At 41.9% G+C, this 21,222-nt stretch overlaps 1 protein-coding gene across 1 annotated transcript; it reads right to left on the bottom strand.

The window, feature by feature from the left end:
• Window positions 1-3,080: 3,080 nt before the first annotated feature.
• LOC122327825 (trace amine-associated receptor 13c-like) lies at window positions 3,081-4,395 on the bottom strand. Its single transcript, XM_043223458.1, has one exon. It carries the CDS (start codon window positions 4,074-4,076, stop codon window positions 3,081-3,083), a length of 996 nt encoding a protein of 331 aa, XP_043079393.1. The 5' UTR covers window positions 4,077-4,395.
• Window positions 4,396-21,222: the final 16,827 nt, after the last annotated feature.

Raw genomic sequence — 21,222 nt, 5'->3', positions numbered from 1 at the left:
GATAACAGTGAAATTCAGGTATGACCAATGGTATCCAGGTGGATGAGGGGAAGGAGCTCCAATGCTTCCTAAGATTCTCAAATTTCTAAAGATGTTTCATTCAGGGATACAGTACCATCATCAACCCTTTTACTGATATGTTGTGCCACAAGCCAATTGCTTGTGTTTTACAGTTCTCACTGACCTCAAAAATCGGCAGTATCTGAGAGAGGCAAAGAGACTGAATCTGCAGATGAGGTGGGCATTGTTCTTTACATGGAAAGAAATGGAAAGAAAGATCCGGGTGTGGGCCATGGAGGCGGGGGTGCGGTCACAGATTGGCCAGGCTCAAGCACCACGCAATCCCAGCAATCACTCTCACCTGAGTATTAATTTTGAGCATCTGCATCCCTTTCAGGACCCATTATCACTCTCAGCATAAAACACACCCCACAGCTCTTCAGTTTGTCAGAGCTGGTTTGTCTGCCGATCATATCCTTGAAGTCTTTGCAGACTTTTGATCTGATTCCTGTTTTCTGTCCCTGTTAGAGTGCTCATTATGGTGTGTGCTTCCTATTGCCCATGCTCCCATTTCTCTGGTTTCCCAGTTAGTCAGTTCTCTGTTTCTTAATCTACACATCTGTATGTGACCCATGCTAAATTAGCAGAATACCTAATGTCTAATTTTGTTTTGTTTTGGTCAAATTTGAGGTTTTCACAAAAATGATGTCAAATTGGCAATCCCAGTGCTCCAAATGGTAATTGAACATAATTTCTTTCAAAGACATTGAAAAGACAGCCACTTCTCTTGATTAAACTACTATTTATTTGCATTTATTTGCTCATATTTTTAATAACAAAGATAAAATAAAAAAGTTACATTGTGATTAATATTATAGTTATTATTATTATTAAGAAATTAATTTGAAATAGAATATGCAATGTTGCTGGGTGATTGTGCTTTGGGTCCTTCAGAAAAGGTCAGCTTTTTCTCAAAATCAATTTACTCTATCGCCTTCAAACAGCTGTAGCTGTTTCTGCACAGCTCTTACCACAGCATGTCAGTCAAGATGAGGTCACAACTTTGACTTTGGTATTGCAACAAGTTATTTTTTTCAGCCTTTCTCTTGTAGATTTGCTGATGTGTTTGGGATCACTGCCCTGTTGCATGAACCAATTTTGGCCAAAATTTAGCTGCCGGATAGATAACCTCACATTTGACGCTACAATACTTTGGCATCTAGAGTACTATGGTATCACTGTCGGGCCAAAAGAGCCAGTCATGTTTCCACTGCTTTCCGTTTTTTGGGGCTTGATCATGCCTTGTCGTCCTCAGGGCCAGGCCCGGGTTTTATGACCCACTGAATACCTTGGTTCTGAAACGTGTGGCATGGTCAAGGTTAAAGGTAAGCGAGTAATCAGGTAACTGTAGCGATTTTGTGGCAAGATGCACATTTCGCAGCTTTACATCATGAATAGAAACTGAACTAAACTGAAAATGAAGAATTTGCATTACTGGTCTATGGAAAATACCAGGGGTTTTCTACAGACAAAACCCATTTGACAGTGCCTGCAGGAACGAAGACATAATAAAATGCATTGTTACTGAACCCGCTAAGCTAAGTATCCAGTGCACTATGATGCAAGTTTAAGATATTAAATATATCCATAAAAATGCACAGTGGACAAAGCGGTGCCGAGAGAAGGTCCTTTCTATGGTTTGATATTATGGAAGGTGTGCTGGGTCACTGTCCCTCTGTTAGTAGAGAGACCACTCGGGACACAGCTGCAACTGTTAATGAGTTGTAATGTTCAATTAGCTCCAAATTTCCTGCATGTAAATTTCTAGTAAACAAGCTTGTTTGAGAAGATCTGCACATACCCAGTCAATTGTGATTACCACAGTGTTGGTTAGATGTGTCTGATTGATATCCAACTTTCTTTGATGTCATGCTGACCAAAAAATGGACTGTCCAGGTCTTATGATATCCTCCAGCACATTCCCAGAATAAATGAAGAATGGCATCTGGATCTGGCCTGGGATCTCTTCCCAGTATGACTTGCCTGTAGCCTGCAACACCTCCATTGGAAGGCATCTAGAAGCCATCCTAGCCAGATGCCAGAACTGGCTCCTTTCAATTTGTTGGAATCTATTTCCTGGTATCCAGTAATTGAGAAGAAATGTCTTGCCCTAAAGTTGTCCATAGAAGCCCTTCTGCATTCTCTCTCTAGGATAAAGAGAGACACTGGGCCTATATTAACTTATGTATGTAACTTATGAAAGATCATAATTCCAAGATACGTGTTCTTCCATCTCTATACCTTAAAGATAGACACTACCTTGCGAGATTAAATATAGTATTAAGCAGCACATAAAGTATTTGGCAAATAATGCATCTATTCCAGTTAATCTATGATAAATCACTACTAAAAAAAGCAAATATCTGATTCATATCTCCGTTCTTAACTTCTCCCCTAACTGCAAATAGTAATATAGAATTTGTTGCAAAGTAATCAATTTTAACTTTTTGCTAATAAATAAAGCACACAAGGTACTTATATGTCACAAGACCAGGTAGTTATTTTTTTTTGTCTTCACAGTATCTGTGTGTTTGTTACTACATTTAAGTGTATAAAGGAATAACTACATAGGCTATAGTTTATGCACATGGACATCAACTGCACATACGAATTAATGCACTGGTTTTAACAGGAAATTATATTATACAAACAGCAATCATTAATGCTCATTTTGTGCAGTTAACTGCAAAATGGTCATGCATTTAAATGGGTTTCTTTTAAACTAAAGATCTTTGAAATAACAACTTTAACATGACAAAGTTACATTTTTCTTTTAACATCTTTCTTGCAAAGCAGTATCCAGCATCATTTTGCTGTACTTTCATGTTCATTGCCATTCACAAATATAAATTCATCACAGTGTACATGTTAGACACCAAATTTAAAATGTTAAAACAAATAAACAAAAAACATAGCTGCAACTACATGACGATGTCATTTAATGTTCAAAACAAGATGCCCAAAACAAGAATGCTACTCCATTTGGAGGCAGATTATCTTATGTATATGTAAGTTTGTGATCATTTCTCTTCTGGGAACAGATTAAAGTACGCAGATGAAGGTTCCAATATTTTCAATGTCAAGATGTATTTTGCTGATAGCCTAAACCATTTATAAAACATTGCATAGATAAGTGGATTCATTAATGAATTCATGCATACAATCCATTGCATTAAATTAATTATAAGAGCATCATTTTCATCATGCCCAAGGGAAAGAGTAACTAAATAATATGGTGCCCAGCAAAGAAGATAAACCAGGACTACAATCCCTAAGGTTCTTGCAGCCTTCTTTTCTGATTTAGCCTTTTTGTCTGTGGCTGAATTTAATTGCTTAGCTTGATAATTTGCTACAAAACAGATTTTCACATATAAAGAAACAATTACACAACAAGGTGCCACTAAACAAACAAAGGAATCTAATATTAGATATTCCAACTTGACATAAAGTATACATTCTCCAATACATGAGTGGGTTCTTTCTGGGTAGATTATGGACTCATACAAAAGGTAAAATGAATAAAAGAAAGAGAATAACCAGTTTACAACAATAGAAACAACAACTCTATTAGTATTGACCTTCAGTGGATATAACAAAGGGTCATTCACAGCAATGTATCGATCCACAGATATTATAATCAAATTTCCAAGAGATGCTGTAACAACCACATAGAGAATAAGAGGAAATATTGAACAGAATATTTCTCCAAAGTACCAGCATGGCTCAATGAGTTTCATTCCCTGCACTGGCATGAGAATCAGTCCTGCGATCAGATCAGCCACGGCCAGAGAGAGGATCAGCACATTGGTCGGAGTGTGGAGCTGCTTGAAGTGTGAGATGGAGACAATCACCAACAAGTTCAGAAACACAGTGAACACTGATGTTACAGAAACGAAAATGTACACAACAATGTACTCAGCTTCTGGTCTGATACTTTTGGTACAAGACAAATTGTTGCCTGGAAAGCAGTACTGGATAGATAGATTTTCTGTGTTAGTCACTCCCCAGTTGGACATTTTCGTGATGGATCGATCTTGCAGAGTTGGCTCTGTGTGAGGATTCTTGCCACTAATATGACTCGGTTTTATACTTTTGCAAACTCTGTAACCTCCTCCCTTACTGTGAAGTTCGAATATTTAGCTGTCAACCCACCCTCTAATTTAATATTCATAGACCTTTTAGACCTCATCTGATCTATATTGTAATATTTTTTTTGTTTGTTAATACACAATTAAAAGTCACCATTTTCTAAAGAAAAATGTGTGCAAAAAATACCCAATTTGTGGGTTTTTATTAAGTTAGGGCTGTCGGATATAGTTCCTAACAAATCCACAGTAAGACAGTAGTGCATTTAATGCACTAGTGCATCTTTTTTTTATCCTGAATGAATATTGTTTTTGGACCCACCAAATTCATTAGGTTCAGATCAGGTTAAATCATAATTTACAGATGGTTGAGAGTCTGAAGGTATTTATCACTTACCCATGTTGTTCCAAACCAAAAAAGCTTCATTCATTCATTTTTGCATGAAAACTAGAATGCTTGTGACTGTCCCCCAAAAATGATCCCCTGACCTATTACCAATTCACCTGCTTATTGTGAATTGTCCTGTGCATGGCTTGTTGAAGATGGACGTGAGCTGCATTTCATGTATTCTCACTTAAACCAGTCATTGACAGCAGGCAGTTCAGAAGGTTCACCTGACCAGGGGAACAGTGAAGGCTAGAATCTGAGCACACACTAGAAGAAAGTGAGGCCAGTGGAGGACTTGTGGAGGAAATTCTGGGTGTATTTCGCCCAGATCAGGAATCGACTCCAATCATCCCTCCATACATGAGATGAAAACTCTGGTCCTTGGTCAGAAACAATATCCTCTGGGAGTTCATAAAAGTGAAACACTTGTTCCATGAGAATGAGTGAATGAGACGGTGTCCTTTGGAGAAGTGAGCGATAGCGATTAGGCTAGTGATACAATTCCTGGAATTAGGGAGATAAGTGAAAAAATCAATGGTTATATGGGATCATTGTTGCTGGGGAATGGAAAGTGGTTATAATAGACCTGCAGGAGGTTGACGAGATGATTTTGACATGTTTTATGTAGGGCACTTTTGGACAAATGTTTTCTTCTTGAAGCGTGGTACACCAGAATTATTCAAAAACCAATGGAAGAGTCCTAGGTTGTCCAGAGTTGGGTGAATCATGAATCATGCGTAGGATGTGTTGCTGTAATTCTGGTGAAATATATGTTTAAACATTAGGCAGAATGGCTTTTTTGGGGGGGTGTAAGTGATAGCGATGTGTCATTGATTCTTGATGAGCCTTCCCATTCTTGGACCGAGGTCTATACGTGATCCTAAAGTCAAAGCAAGAGAAAAAAGGAATTAACCATGCCTGCCTGGGATTGAGACATTTGGCTGAACGGATGTATTTGAGATTGCAGTGTTCTGTGAGTACAACAAATGGAACTTTGGCCTCCTCTAACCAGTGTTGCCTATAAAACCAGCCTGCGGACCAGCTTAAACCAGCCTAGGTGAAGCAAAACAAGACTTAGCGACAACTGGTTTGAGCAGGCAGCTTAAGTAAAGGAGATGATGGGAAACCTAGAACACATTGGAAGAGAGTTAGACCAGTGTTACTTTGGCAGAGAGAGTTTTGTGCGTATTCGGCCCAGGGTAGATACTGGCTCCAGCTATCTTGGTGTTGGTGGCAGTAGGCCCGGAGATATCGACCGATTTCTTAGATCTTGCGCTATGTTTGGCCGTTAGTCTGCGGGTGGTAGCAGGGGGGGGGGCAAATGTCGGAAGACGTTAATTACGAATTACGAATTAATTTGCAGGATTTAGAGAAGCGTTCTATCACCATGGTGGGAGATCGGTGGCAAAGTCTATGCCTATATGGTTCAGTAGCCGAGGCTTCCTGTATGAGGTCATTCAGGGACCACTGTATGGGGGCTAAGAAGGTTGAGGCTGGCAAGATGGGTTCGGGACTTTCAGAAGTGGGGTCAGGTTGATGCAGGCGGGAGAGAGCATCGGCCTTAATGTTCTTATTACCGGGTTTGTAAGAAATCTTGAAATCAAATCGTGTGAAAAACAGGGCCCATCTTGCTTGTCAGAGATTGAGATGTTTGGCTTCTTTAAGGTAATGTCTACTTTTTTAAGGTAATGACTACGAAAGGGTGTTGAGCTCCCTCTAGCCTGTGGCGCCACTCTTCCAAGGCCAGCTTGATGGCCAGCAGTTCACAATTTCCTACATCGTAGTTCTGCTCAGCCGGGGACAGCTTTCTTGAGAAGAAGGCACATGGAGTACAAAATACTCGACTTTCCACTGGGACAGGATGGCACTGACTCCTAGGGTTGCCACTTCCACCTCCACCATAAACGGTTGGTTGGGATCTGGATGGGAAAGAGCTGGAGCCGAGCAGAAGGCTGACTTAAGTTAGGCTTTAGGATTCCGTTTTGGCTTTAGGATTCCATTGGAGGGTTTTAGGATGATGACGTAGCAGGGAAGTGAGTGGTGCGGCAATTTTACTGTATTTGGCTATGAAGCGTCGGTAGAAATTAGCGAATCCAAGGAATTTTTGCAGTTGTTTTATGGAGGTTGGAGCAGGCCAGTTGCGCACAGAGTCAACCTTGTTGGGGTCCATGCGAACACCGGTGGGTGTGATGATATATCTCAGAAAGGGAATCGTGGTTTTATGGAATTCACATTTCTCTGATTTCACATAAGTGGTGATGGCGAAGGCGTTGAAGGACTTGTGTGACATGGCGTTGGTGTTCGGACAGATTGGGTGAGTAAATTAGGATTTCGTCGATGTATATGATGACGAACCGGTTGAGCATGTCACGGAAGATCTCGTTCATGAAATTTTGGAATATTGAGGGTGAGTTGGAGAGCCCATATGGCATAACCCGGTATTCATAGTGGCCGGCTGGTTTGATAAAGGCAGTCTTACATTTACATTTACATTTACATTTAGTCATTTTGCAGACGCTTTTATCCAAAGCGACTTACAATTGAGAGTACAACAGCGATTCATTTATTTGAGAGACAAACAGACAGAGTAAGTGCTTATAACACCCAGTCACAGGGAGTGTTCAAATTAGTACATGCCAGAAGGGAAGGAATAAACAAGGGGATGAGAAGAGAGACAGAGACAGTGAGAGTATTTTTTTTATTTATTTATTTTTTTTTTTATTATGATGAGGTCAGGTATTGCTGAAAGATGTGAGTTTTCAGCAGTTTCTTAAAGATTGACAGAGATCCAGCATTCCGGATATGTACGGGAAGATCGTTCCACCAGCCAGGAACAGAGAACGAGAAAGTTCTGGAGAGTGATTTCGAGCCTCTTTGAGATGGTACCACGAGGCAGATCTCAGACTTCTAGAGGGTGTGTAGATTTGTAATAGTGAGTGGAAGTAGACCGGTGCCGAGTCTGTGGTTGTTCTATATGCAAGCATCAGTGCCTTGAACTTGATGCGAGCTGCAATCGGTAGCCAATGTAAGGAGATAAAGAGAGGTGTAACATGGGTTCTCTTGGGCTCATTGAATACCAGCCGTGCTGCTGCATTCTGAATCATTTGTAGAGGTTTTATTGTGTTCGATGGAAGTCCAGCCAGAAGAGCATTGCAGTAGTCCAGTCTAGAAATGACAAGGGCCTGGACAAGTAGCTGCGCAGCTTGCTCTGTTAGAAAGGGCCTGATCTTTCTGATGTTGTGTAGTGCAAACCTGCAGGATCGAGCAGTCTTTGCAATGTGATCTTTGAAGGTTAGTTGGTCATCGAGGATTACACCAAGATTTCTGACTGAGGCTGATGGGGTAATTGACGTAATCTTCCATTCATCTCCCCTCCGAATCCGGATGAGATTATATGCGCTCCTCAGGTCTAATTTGGTGAAAACTTGGGCTTTGCACAGCTCTTCCAAAGTGGCAGGCACTAGGGGCAACGGGTAGGCAAATTTAACAGTCTGCTCATTTAATTTGCAATAATCTATACACGGCCTCAGCCCTCTGTCTTTCTTAGCAACAAAGAAAAAACTGGACGTGTCAAGTGACGTTGATGGACAAATAAACTCCTGGCCAAGGGCCTCCTTGATGTACTCGTCCATGGTCTCTCTCTCCGGGACAGAAAGGGGATATACTCGACTCTTGGGCAGTTTGGCTCCAGGTAGCAGGTCAATGGCGCAATCCCAGCGATGGTGAGGGGGAAGGTGTGTGGCAGCTGTCTTGCTGAACACATCGGTGTAGGAGTGATATTCAGTGGGAATGGGAGTGACTGTGTGATTCTCAGGGCTTTCGATGGTGGTGGACTGGCAAGGTAGATGCTGAGATGGAACCTTGACAACAGAAGACAAACATTTCCAGTAAAATAATTTGCTTCATTGCAGTATCTCACCAGTTCTTGATATAATTCAAGCCAGGGTCGACCCAGTACCACATCCACGGTTGCCTCTTCCAAGACCAGAAAAGTGATGGTTTCTTTCTGGAGACTGCCAATCTAGAGGGACAGTGACGGCATACTGTGGCGTACCATTCCATTTTCTAATGGTTTACCTTGTATGGTAATGATATTATAAAATGTGGGGTTCTGATGATGAGGGATACGAAGGCTGGCCAGACTGCGAGAGGAGATGAAATTTCCCACAGCTTCACAACCCACCATAACCTTGACTGGGAAGAGTTGGTTCTCATATTGTAGATTAGCGTGAATATGGGGTATTTGAGAGACAGAAGGTAGAAGAGAGGCAGCACTCACCGCCGGTAATGGTGGACAAATGGAACAGGCACGGAGGGAATGAGTCGCGGCACCACAGTACAGACACAGCCTCTCCTTTATTTGGTGAGATCATTCTTGACTGGTGAGGTGATAGGTGTCAGTGATCATGGGTTCCGGAGCGGGCAGTGAGGTAGATGTGGAAGATGATTCTGGAGTGGGGAGACAGGCAGAGAGATGTTGAGCCACACTTGTAGCCTTGCGTAGAAAACACCTCTAGTCCTACATTGTCATCGTAGATCGCCATCTGTTGGCGAATAGAGGGGTTGAGCCCTTGGCGAGGAGGGCAGTGTCATTCCACCCGCTGCAGATTACCAGTGTACGAAAACGCAGGACGTACTCATGAACAGGTAGGTCTGCCTGCCGGAGCTGGAGTAGTTTGTCGTGAATGGTTACGCTGGTTAGTGACTGGCCAAACACCTTCTTAAAAAGTTCTAGAAAGTTTTCTAGAAAACTAAGTCGAGGGTTGCTAGCCGTCCAGAGTGCTTCTGCCCACTGAAGTGCTCTTCCGGTTAAAAGGGAGATAACAAAGGCTATTTTGCCCCATTCCGTGGGGAAGAGGTGCAGGTGCATCTCGAGATACAATGAACATTGTAGCAGGAAACTGGCGCATGAAGTAGATTCCCCAGCGAACGTGGTTGGACGAGCTATCGGGCTAGCAGGCTTGGTCGAAGCTGCGAGAGTATCATGAAACGCTGAACACCTCTTGCGGTTCCATGTTTGACCTCCTTTTCCTCTTCTTTCTTTTAGGGGCTGATCTTATGTCACTCTGGTCAAGGAAGCAGACATAAAGTAAAATCCAAAGGTGAGAATTTTAATGAAACAAAGTAATCATCGGCGTGTAGCCTCAAAATCAAGCATAGGAGTTAGTTCAAGCAATAGTGCAATCAGGTAAGTAAAGTTCTTTCCTTTCACAGGATCTCTGTAGAGGAACAGGCTCCTCCTGGCAGGCAGACAGAACGGGCAGACGGGCAAACAAGATGACGAGCTCCAGGTATGTAACCTCGAGATCAGCCGTGGGTGGAATGGTGAGCGCGTGTTTTAGAGGGTGCTGGTGATTGTGACCAGGTGGCGGGTTCAGTGGAAGACGGAAGTGGTGGTGGTGTTTGCGTGTTTAAGTAGCAAATAAGAATAAAATTAATGTATATATTTTAAGAATGTTTTTCATGATTTTTTTGTTTAAGATGAAACAATAGTTTAAATAATGAAAGAATATGTAAAAGTATAGTATTTAAAAACATGATATTACCATATAATGATTATCATATCATATAATAAAATGATTTTTTGATACTACTCTAAATACATATTTAAATCTCCTTTCATACTTGCAGAATATTTACTTATAAAATTTAGTTACTATTATATTATTTAGTTTTTTAAAAATATATTTTATAATAATAATTATATTATAATAATATTGTAATGACAGTATATTTACTGAAAAAAGTCTAAATGTATAGAAAATAGTGCAAACTTTTCTAAAGTGATAGTTTTGAAAAAGTATTAACTTCAGCTGAAAGTATTTGTATCAATACTGTGTGCCTTTTGCCCTTGTGTTTGTTTCTTCTCTTTTTTTTTTTTGCAGTACATACATTTTAGATGCAGTGAATGGCACATTTTTTTTCATAAGGTGGGCCTGTTGTACCCTACATGTTGGAGAAAATGTATAATGTATTTTTTAAACAGCAGTCACAATAATATATTATTAAAGTTACTTTTGATTTCTATAAACATTAAAGTTCTAGGTGTTTTAGTGCTTTAATGATGGGTAACTCAGTCCTATGGGAATAGGTCTAGACTACCGTCTCTACAACAAAACTAATTGCATCAGCACAAGTCTGTTTATCTAACACTTTTGATTGTTAGGTATCAAACACATCTAATGAGGCATCACTACTAATAGCACATAAGTGATAATAGACTCTCTGAGGAGTTCAATATTTTCTTAGAAAAATAACATTGTTCAGCAATCATGCCGAGATGGCTAAAAAATAAAGAAAAAAGGGTTTCATTGCAGAAAGCATGGAATTGTAACTCTCTTTATGTCTTTTTAAATACACTTACTTTTGCATTGAAATAATAATTTTAAAGAGTGCTGTTTTCTCATTGCTTTAGATAAATCCGCTAATTACTTGGACATATTATGTGAAAATTATTTCCGGTGCTGTAATATAGCACCCTTCAACCTACTGTGTAAACTTGCTTTTTGAGGGTTTGTACATTTGAGAGTTTCCATTCTGGTTTTCTGAACACAAATTAACACTCCACACACAGGAATCCAGGAAAATACACATCTTAATAAAGGATAATATACCAAACACACACAAAAAAAATTAATGACAGACATACAATGCTGCCAGAGTGACTACATGGGCTTAAGAAAGAGTAGATATTCATCTAGGCATAAGTTATGTAATGATTTGCCATTTTGAAGTCACACAAGGTTGTCAGCAAACAGACAGCACAAGTAAATCATAGTGACATTAAACTTTAACATTTCCAAGTCATAGTAATGCATTTAAAGTATGATTACGACAATGAGTAGGCCCTGACATGCAGGCTAACCTCAGTAAAGTTGAGAATGTTTATAAAATGCTGACTCCAGTGCATCTTTTTCATTATCAATATGGAGATCATCAACAATTACAATCTTTTGCACGAAATCAGATAGAAAATATACAAATTCTTTGATACGGTCTGTGGGGTGCACTGGTGGTCTGTATACAGAAGCCAGTGCAAACATCACAGGGGATTTATTATTTATGCTTCACAATGTAAACTTTGTAATATGAAGCACCATTACTTCAAACTAAGTACACTTGAAATCAAACTTCAGAAAAATATTAGAAATATTACTATAAATTGAAGCAACACTTCCCCTTTTACCTTTTGGACACAGCGAATGTTTATAACAGTAGTCTTGGGGTCTAAAACATGTTAATGTGAACTTCAAAATATCGCTGTGTATCTAAAGCCAATATCTGTCATGGTTCACATAGTTGCAGGGAGAGATCAGGAATCAATAATCTAATTGAAAAATCTTTAATACAAACACGCAGGAAAAATTAAACATAGGAAACACTTTGGCTAACTCACGCAAACAAACTATTAACTTTGTAGACCAAACGAAGAACTAAAGAATGGACAGGAACTTATATACACAGGTTAATTAACAAAACAGGGTGGTTCCTGGGTTTTCTAGACTGCATACTGCAGGGGGTCAGTGCTGATCTGATCTCAAAACACTCCATGATGACTGGAGTGAGTGCTGCTGGTCTGTGAAGGTGGGTCACTGTTGTGGTTTGGAGGGCTCTGAGGGTTTTTCCAGGGGTTTAATTACTTTAGAAAAGTAATTAGTTATAGTTACTAGTTACTTCTCACAAATATTAACTGAGTTTCTGCATTTTAAAGTAACTAATTGCCAAGGAACGTAACTATTGTGTAACTTGAATAATAACAATAAGAATAATTCAAATGGCAAACCCCCAGTATAAAATGTTAATGAAATAGAAACTAAATATAATATTGTTATTATGAAACATTGTACATTCATCTACACTATTTATCTACTGACAAATAACATCAGTTAGTCAAGAATTTAGCATTATACTATAACTGGTGGACTGGTGGTGGTGCTTGCTTATTATTATGTTTTAAAAAAGAGGACAAAAAAATTATAACAAAACTACTACAAATTCTACTAATAACAATATAAAATGCATTAGGATGTAGCATGTAAACTCTGCGTGTTATGAAAGACTCTCTTGCTCTATATTTTTCTGTGTCTTTATACAGGGCATCTGATTCGGGAACTTCCTGACTTGTATGGTGAGTACAACATTATCAACACTGGTGCTAATATTCCCAGATACATACTCAGCATAATTCTGTATGCTGAGAGAAAAACAGAAAACTGGCTGCATCTTTAAACACATCCCAGTCTGTCAGAGCAAAATAGTCCTGCAAGACGCCCTCAAACTGTGGGGTCCAGAGCTTGGTGCCAGGGTTTGTTTGTTTGAGGCTTTGTTTGCACAAGCCGGATACAAGAACAAAAGATGTGGTCTGAATGTCTGAAGTGGGGGCAGGTTGCTGTAAGCGGTGTCCATTGTGTAATTGTTGTTGTGACTGGAAATGTCAACACGTTGGTGATATTTGGGAAGTACAGCCAGCAGCTCAGCACAGTAGTGCATTCTCTCAGTACATAATAGGGGCAGCATTTCAGCAATAAAACCTCAGCAGCTGGTGAGCAGTGCTTATAAACCGTCTGTATGTAGCCTTAAGCCTTACCATTTTCCTTGGATTATGGAGTTATTCTGTAGATGAACTGAAAATTCCAGGACTTTGTCTGCATTCTTTAACTTCATGTTGTGATGTAAACCTTGTTTTCAGCTCAACCAGTTTGTTTTTCAGAGAATGTATGTTAGCTAACCAGAGGCTGGGTAGTGGTGCCTGGCAAGCTCTCCGCTCTTGCCTCACTTGTGTCAGCATTTCCCAAAAGCTACCCTTGGGCCCGCTTCCTCACTTAGGTTCGGAGCTTTGGGCCTTCCGGGGGATGGTGGCATGGCTGTGCGAGCTGATAATGAGTTGTAGCTCCGGAGGTATACAACTGGTATGAAATGGTTCAACATGGTGGGCAGAAGTGTAGGTTAGCAGTGCATGGCATTTGTGAACTGCAGCATTCAATATTGGAGTGAGCAAACAGGTCTGCCTCAGAGATGCCATCTTACATCTTGGTTTTTAACAATGAGAAGTTCATAACGGCCTCTGCAGCCATAAAAGACCGGACAACAATTCCACACCGAAAGGAATTCTTGACAAGGTATCTACATTCAATTCAGCAAGGTTTATAGCATACCCCAAAGCTGTACTCTGCCAGCTGTGCTACTCATTGTTGCTCACCTGCTGTCAAAGTGGATGATTTGTTAACGGAAGGATTTTAGGAATTGCTGCATCATGGCATTTAAAGAAACATGGTTTACAGAGTGCAACTAGGAGACTGACCTGTCCATCGATGGATTTGGAGCTGCTTTTCATTTGGATTGGCTGGCAGAAGTAACAAGAAAAATTTAAAGAGGATATGTTTATATGTCAACAAACAGTACTGTGTGCCAGTGACTATCAGTGAAAACATAAAACATACAAGACGGGAAAACGGGAACTTGGAAGGAGGTTCTGGTGGAGGACGGGCCCCCAGGAGGGTCCCGTCCAGGGAGGTACAGACGGAGGGAGGAGTCAGAGAAGATCTGTAAGACCCAGAGCCCAGGCCTGACGACTCACGGTGGAGCCGACGGAGGGAGGAGCCATGGAGGAGGAATGGCCGTCAAATCCATGAGGCCGACCAACGGCGGTGGAGCAGGTGGTGGAGGAGCCAGAGACGGAGAGCCAAAGAGCGAGGGTGACTGATGGGCCACGGTGGAGAGGAGGGAGCTAGGAGCCAAGAGGGAATCTACAGGCCCAGTTGGAGTCCAGGACTTGGAGGCTGGACGACGAGATGAGGGATCCTGCACCCATGAAGGCAATGGTGACAGGCAGACCTGTGGCGAGCCCCAGCACCAGATGATGAGCTGAGGAACTCAGGACACAGGGGAGGTGCCAGATCTAATTCCAGATCCAAGTCAACCAGCTTTTCCTGTAGATCCAGCAGCCCCAGATGTATAATCAGCCTCAGCTGTGGTGCAGTCGGCTGAGCTCCACTACACTACACTTCACTGTACCAAGAATTCTCCACCGTTGCGTGCTTTGTTGCCATCTCACGCACCTGGTCTGATGTCATCAGCTCGGGTTGATTGGCGATCCTAGGCTCTGTCGCTCTCTCTGGTGATGGCTCGTTAATGAATGAGGAAATTAGGGTCAAACATTAGGGCAAAAAAAAGTGCAGCTTAATTCACTGTTTACTGTCCGTCTTCTGTCACAATGTGGTTGTGGAGAGAAGCGCTAGACGAGAATATAACATTAACAGTTTTTAATCTTCTACACACAAATCAACAATATAGCTACAGGCAGGTAGACAGACAGAACAAAACCACACAATAAACGACAAGATCAGACAACCTGAATTGAAACAAACAGGAATTAAATACACTAAGTAAATTACATAATTGACATGACACACCTGAAGACAATAAGACAATCAACTGAAATTAGGGCACACAGAGCACATGGGACAAGAAAACAATGACAAAACAGTCCAAATGTGTTACATATACAGTGTTCTGCCTTTGTTTTATTGACAAAAATAATCAGAACCTAAAAAACTGTACAAAAAAAAAAGATTTTGGCTGATTTTCGTTTTTTTTTGGTTCATGGGTACAAACAGATAAATGACTCCAAAATTAGTTTTCCCCTTATGGGCTGTTATGACAAGCCCCTTACTGTGGATTGGTCTGTGACCTCATCCAGCTGCTGGATATCAGTATATACATTTTCTTCTGTGCAACCTAACATGTTTCACAGAAATATTTATTTCAGTAATATTAATATGCACCCAGGCTGTTATAATTATCTGTAAGTTAAATCTGTATGGTGAAGCTGCGCTAATGTTAGCCATTGACAAGACTGGATGAGAAGGAAAAAAAAAAAAAAGGAAATTTTTTTTTCCTTATTTACATTCATTCTTTTTGCTGTTTTTAAGCTGTCATTGTGTTTTTAAAATGTACCTTTACATCTGTAGGCAGCCAAGCACAAACCTGAATAAATTGAAAATGTCCACTTACTTTAAATAGATAGGCCTACTGTAGATCAATAGCCTATTGTCACGAACCAGGACAGTTTGTTTTTGTTTTTCATGCCTCATGTTTATCTCTCTCCAATATAAGTTCCTGTTTGTTCAGTGTTTATCGTCCAGTCTACCTTGTCCCTACATGATGTTGTGTTGTACAACCCTTTGATGTGAAACTTTCTCTGTTTGGATTGATTAAGACTGTTATTTATATTCCTTCTCATCGTGCCTTCCTTATACACCGTTACATGGCAGAAGACTGGATCGTTTAGTATCTTTTCTGTCAAAGATACTAGAAAAGATAGTATCCTCACAACTATATTCATTCTTAGAGAAAAATGGTATCTGTGAGGATTTCCATTCAGGTTTCAGACCGTACCATAGTACTGAGACTGCTCTCATCAGAGTTACTAATGACCTGCTTCTATCATCGGATCGTGGTTTTATCTCGTTATTAGTGCTATTAGATCTTAGCGCAGCATTCGATACTATCGATCACAACATTCTCTTGGATAGACTAGAAAACTATGTTGGCATTAGAGGAAGCGCCTTAGCATGGTTTAAATCATATCTATCTGACCGCTATCAGTTTGTAGCATTAAATGAGGAGGTATCTTATCGCTCAAAAGTGAAATATGGAGTACCTCAAGGCTCAATTCTAGGACCTTTACTTTTCAAACTATACATGTTACCTCTGGGAGATATTATCAGGAGACATGGTGTTAGCTTTCACTGCTATGCTGATGATACTCAGCTCTATATTTCAGCGCAGCCTGGTGATACACACCAAATTGAGAATCTAACAGAATGCATAGGAATTTTCCATCATCAGTTAGGAACCTAGATGTGCTGTTTGACAGCAATCTTTCCTTTGAAAACCATGTTTCCAGCATCTGTAAAATTGTGTTTTTCCATCTTAAAAATACATCTAAATTATGACCTATGCTATATCTAATGCAGAGATATTAATTCATGCGTTTATGACCTCGAGGTTAGATTATTAATGCTTTATTGGGTGGTTGTTCTGCACGCTTGATAAACAAACTTCAGCTAGTCCAAAACACAGCAGCTAGAGTCCTTACTAGAACTAGGAAGTATGATCATATTAGCCCGGTTCTGTCAACACTGCACTGGCTCCCTATCAAAAATCAGATAGATTTTAAAATCTTATTAATTGCCTATAAAGGCCTGAATGTCACGGTTGTGGTTAGCAGGAGAGCACACAACGAACATAAAGGTAAATAAAGCGTTTTAATCTACTCAGAAATGAAATAAACAATATAAAGGCAGGCAGATAGGACAAAATCACACGCACATAAAGACGAGATTGGACCAACAGAACTGAAATCACAGGTAAAAACACCAGGTAAAATACTAAATTAACTACACACAGCTGAAGACAATAAAGACAATTAACTAAAGTGGGTATATGGAACACATGGCACATGACAAAAACAATAACAAAAAGTCCAAAGATGTTTTAGCCCCCCTCCCAGAAGGTGCGTCCTCGCACCTAAAGAGTAGCATCAAACAAAACAAAAAACAAAACTAGGAATTGGGATATCGGATCTTGGGAGGAGGTTCTGGTGGAGGACGGCCCCCAGGAGGGGGTAGGCAGACAGAGTTCAGGGAGGAACAGATACGGTGGAGCCGACGGAGGGAGGAGCCATGGAGCGGCCATTGACTCCATGGGACCGACCGACGGTGGCAGAGCAGGGAGACGCCGAGGCGCTGGAGGTCCTAAGCGATGCTGCAGGCTTCGGTGACCGATGCGGAGACGGGAGACGGGAAGGATGCGGCAGAGCCAGAGCAACAGAGGACTGAGGTGGAGCCGGAGGGAAGGAGGAGCCTGACAGAGCCAATGGGATGGAGGGACGAGCCGGAGGAGAGGAATCCTGAGGCGACGGATGGTCAACGACAGACCAAGGCGGAGCCGGAGGGACGATGGAGCCTGGTGAAGCCGGTGGACTGTCAGACCACAGTGGAGAGGAGGGAGCTAGGAGCCTAGGGGGAGCCGACGGGTCTATGAGCCGAGGTAGAGTCCGGGACTCGGAGGCGGGACGGTGAGGCGAGGGATCCTCCACCCACGACGGCGATGGAGACCGGCAGACCCGTGGCGAGCTCCAGATGGTGAGCTGAGGATGAGCGCAGGGGCTGCTGGGATCTATCGACGGCGTATGACAAGGGTGGGAAAACTGGAAGCGCACGAGGCGCGGGCACTGGAGGGAGCGCACGTGGCGCGGGCACTGGAGGGAGCTTTTGGGGATCCAGCAGCCCCAGGTGGAGAATCAGCTCACCCTCAGCCGTGGTGCAGTGGGCGAAGCTCCACTCCGTGCTCTCCTTGCAAACGGCAGTCTCCACCGTGGCAAGCTCTGTTGCCGGCTCATGCACCTGGTCTGACGTAGTCGGCTCGGGTCCAGTGACGCTCCACGGCTCTGTCACTCTCTCTGGCGATGTGTCCGTGGTCATGCTCGACTCCGCACCTGTGTCAGCGGTGTGCTCAGGCTGGGGCTCGACCATGCGGTGAAGTGCTGGGCTGAGTGAGGCTGGTGTCGTTGTCCTCCAGTGCAACAGTCATTGACGACTTGCAACAGCACCCACTCGACATAAGCGGCGATGCTCTCTCGAGGACTGCTCCCGGACAGCTGCGCCTGATTAGAGATGTTTAGTCCACAGAAGTAAATTCTGCACAGAAAGCTGTCCGGGTAACGGGAGTCGTTGGCGAGGAGGAGGAATGTCTCTGTATATTCCTCTAGAGAGCAATCCCCCTGCTCCAGCAGGAAGATGAGGAAGTTCGGGTCTTTGTAGGGGGAAAACATCATAAAAATAAAAGAAAATAAATGCCGCTATTCATTAGTGCTTGTGTATTAGTACAGACATGACACTGAATGGTTTAGCTCATCAATACTTGAGCGAGCTCTTATCACATTATAGTCCTGCCCGTTCGCTGCGTTCTCAAAACTCTTATCATTTGATAATACCTAGAATATCAAAATCGACTGCGTGCGCCAGATCCTTCTCCTATCTAGCACCTAAACTCTGGAACAATCTCCCTAACTATGTTCGGGAGGCAGACACACTCTTGTCAGTTTAAATCTAGATTAAAGACACATCTTTTTAACCTAGCCTACACATTTTTTTTTTTGCCGGTCCTCTGCTTGTTCCTGTTTTTAAATGAATGATTTCAGACCAGGCTCTGACTGAAGTTTTAATGAAGATGTTTAAAAAACTGGTCAGATATGTACACTGCAGCGTTATGAAGAACATGCTTGCTCTGAGTGATGAACCGAAGAGACAGGAGAGCAGGAGGACGAGATGTTTCATCGTCAAAGAGTTTGATAACAGGATATTCTCACACCATTTTTTATTTTGTGTGTTAATACCATTTCTGTATCACTGTACCTATGTTTGCATTCTTTGTGGATGTCTTTGCTGTCCCTTAGTATAAAGGTTACTGGCACAATTTTTAATTATAGTAGCCTATATGTACACAGTTACTTTATTTAGTGACGGCTGTCTTCTCACGATTCTTCTCGTTCAACACCACCTAAAGATACCCAACAGTCAAATCCAGCTTTGAGAACAGTTGCCCACTGCATCCACCCATGCACCCATGGAAGTGTATGTACTTCATTAGTTGGAATGTTGTGAATGTTGCATATGGAGCGCCACCTCACCATCAGCAATGTCACATGTTCCTGGTTTACTCCTACAATACGATGTACTTGTGACATCGTAAAAAGAATGGCATCTACGCTAATATTAGTCCTGTCTCTTTCTCAATCTGTTTTCACAGTTTGTATCCAGACTAGATGGTGGATCAGCACCCAGAGATTATGTTCATCAGAGACCAGAACACCTAGATGCGCCCCGTGGACCGATCACCAGATCCTGATGCACACACACACACACACACACACACACACACACACTAAGTCATTTACACTACCTGACACAGCTGCGTTTAAAATTGAACTGGAAGTTAAGTGCTGGGCGTCCAGTCAGAGGAGAACTGACCCCAACTGAGTCTGGTTTCTCCCAAGGTTTTTTTTTCTCCATTCTGTATGCATGGGGTTTTGTTTCCTTGCCGCTGTCGCCTCTGGCTTGCTTGGTTGGGGACACTTAACTTCTAGTGATTATCATTGAATTGACTACAGAGACCGTCTCTGCATTTAATAAGAAATTGGTCACTCTCGTCATTATACATCCCTGTCATTATACTGTACAGTGCTTTGATGCAACCTGTGTTGTTAAAAGCGCTATATAAATAAATGATTGATTGATTGATTGATTGATTGTTTATAGGGGATTAGTGGGACTAAGTTTTAAATAATTATTATTAGTTGTAATATATGGTTAATATACGCTCAGTTGCTCTCTGTGGCGATGACTCGTCGGTCACGTTACGCATTGGCTCTCTGTCAGCGGTGGGATCTGGCTTGGGCTCCGCATCGAGTACGACTGGTATGTCTACTGACTCTTTTTCAATGGGACTTTTGATGGAGGTTGAATTCATGATAACAGCTTCAGGTTTAATTATTGATGGTTAAGACGGGTGAGGAAAGCAGTCAGGGAAACAATTAATTCAATTCAATTCAATTCAAGTTTATTTGTATAGCGCTTTTTACAATGGCTATTGTTTCAAAGCAGCTTCACAAAAGCAAATCATTCCACAGACAAAAGCAAATCACTACACAGCAGGATGCGTTACAATACAGCAGGATGAATTACAATGCAGAAAGTTCAGTTAGAATTAGTCCAGACAGAAGGTTGAGTTTTCCTTGACGTCATCGCAGGAAGGTCATCTCCTCACTGGGTCCACTGGAGAGGCTCGGTAACTAGATGTACATCCCGAGGTGGAGACAAAAGGATAATTAGCGTAGCGGCCATTCATACTATTGGGAATCACGATGTACTGTAGCATAGGTTTATGTGAATCTTTATGAGTATGCTTTGCTAAAAAGATGTGTCTTTAGCCTAGACTTAAACTGAGAGAGTGTGTCTGATCCCCGAACATTTGCAGGAAGGTTATTCCAGAGTTTGGGTGCCAAATGTGAAAACGCTCGACCACCTTTAGTAGACTTTGCTATTCGAGGAACTACCAGGAGCCCTGAGTTTTGAGATCTTAAAGAGCGTGACGGGTTGTAGCGAGACAGAAGGCTGGTCAGATAAATGGGGCTAAACCATTTAGAGCCTTGTAGGTCAGTAACAGTACTTTATAATCAATTCGGAAATGAACAGGCAGCCAGTGCAGGGAGGATAAAACTGGGGTTATATGATCATATTTCCTTGTCCTGGTAAGAACTCGAGCGGCTGCTGCGTTCTGCACGCATGCAACGTTCTGCACCATGCCCCAATTCATGATCTCTTTCCAGGAGATGACAGGGTTGTGGTGCCAAGAATCACATTTCCCCAGAACCAGGAGACCAAGACTGGGTCAGCTGCCTGTTGATTACTGTCCACTGGCATATGTTTGATTCCTGGTTCTGCAGTGCTGGTGATTTCTGGCCGGCGGAGGAGTGGAGTGACAGAGGTCTTCATAATAGGACTGCACCTTGTTAGCACATCTGATGGATAGTTAAATAAAGTGCTCCAGTCCATAGGAGTCATCATAAGATGCTAGCTGCTCAAGTACCAAGTAAGTGGTTAGCAGAGTATGTGAGCGGAGCGT

Source organism: Puntigrus tetrazona, chromosome 22, assembly GCF_018831695.1.
Source record: "Puntigrus tetrazona isolate hp1 chromosome 22, ASM1883169v1, whole genome shotgun sequence".
Lineage (NCBI taxonomy): Eukaryota > Metazoa > Chordata > Actinopteri > Cypriniformes > Cyprinidae > Puntigrus > Puntigrus tetrazona.
The sequence above is the reverse complement of the archived record's forward strand: the minus strand, read 5'-3'. Positions and strand labels throughout refer to the sequence as shown.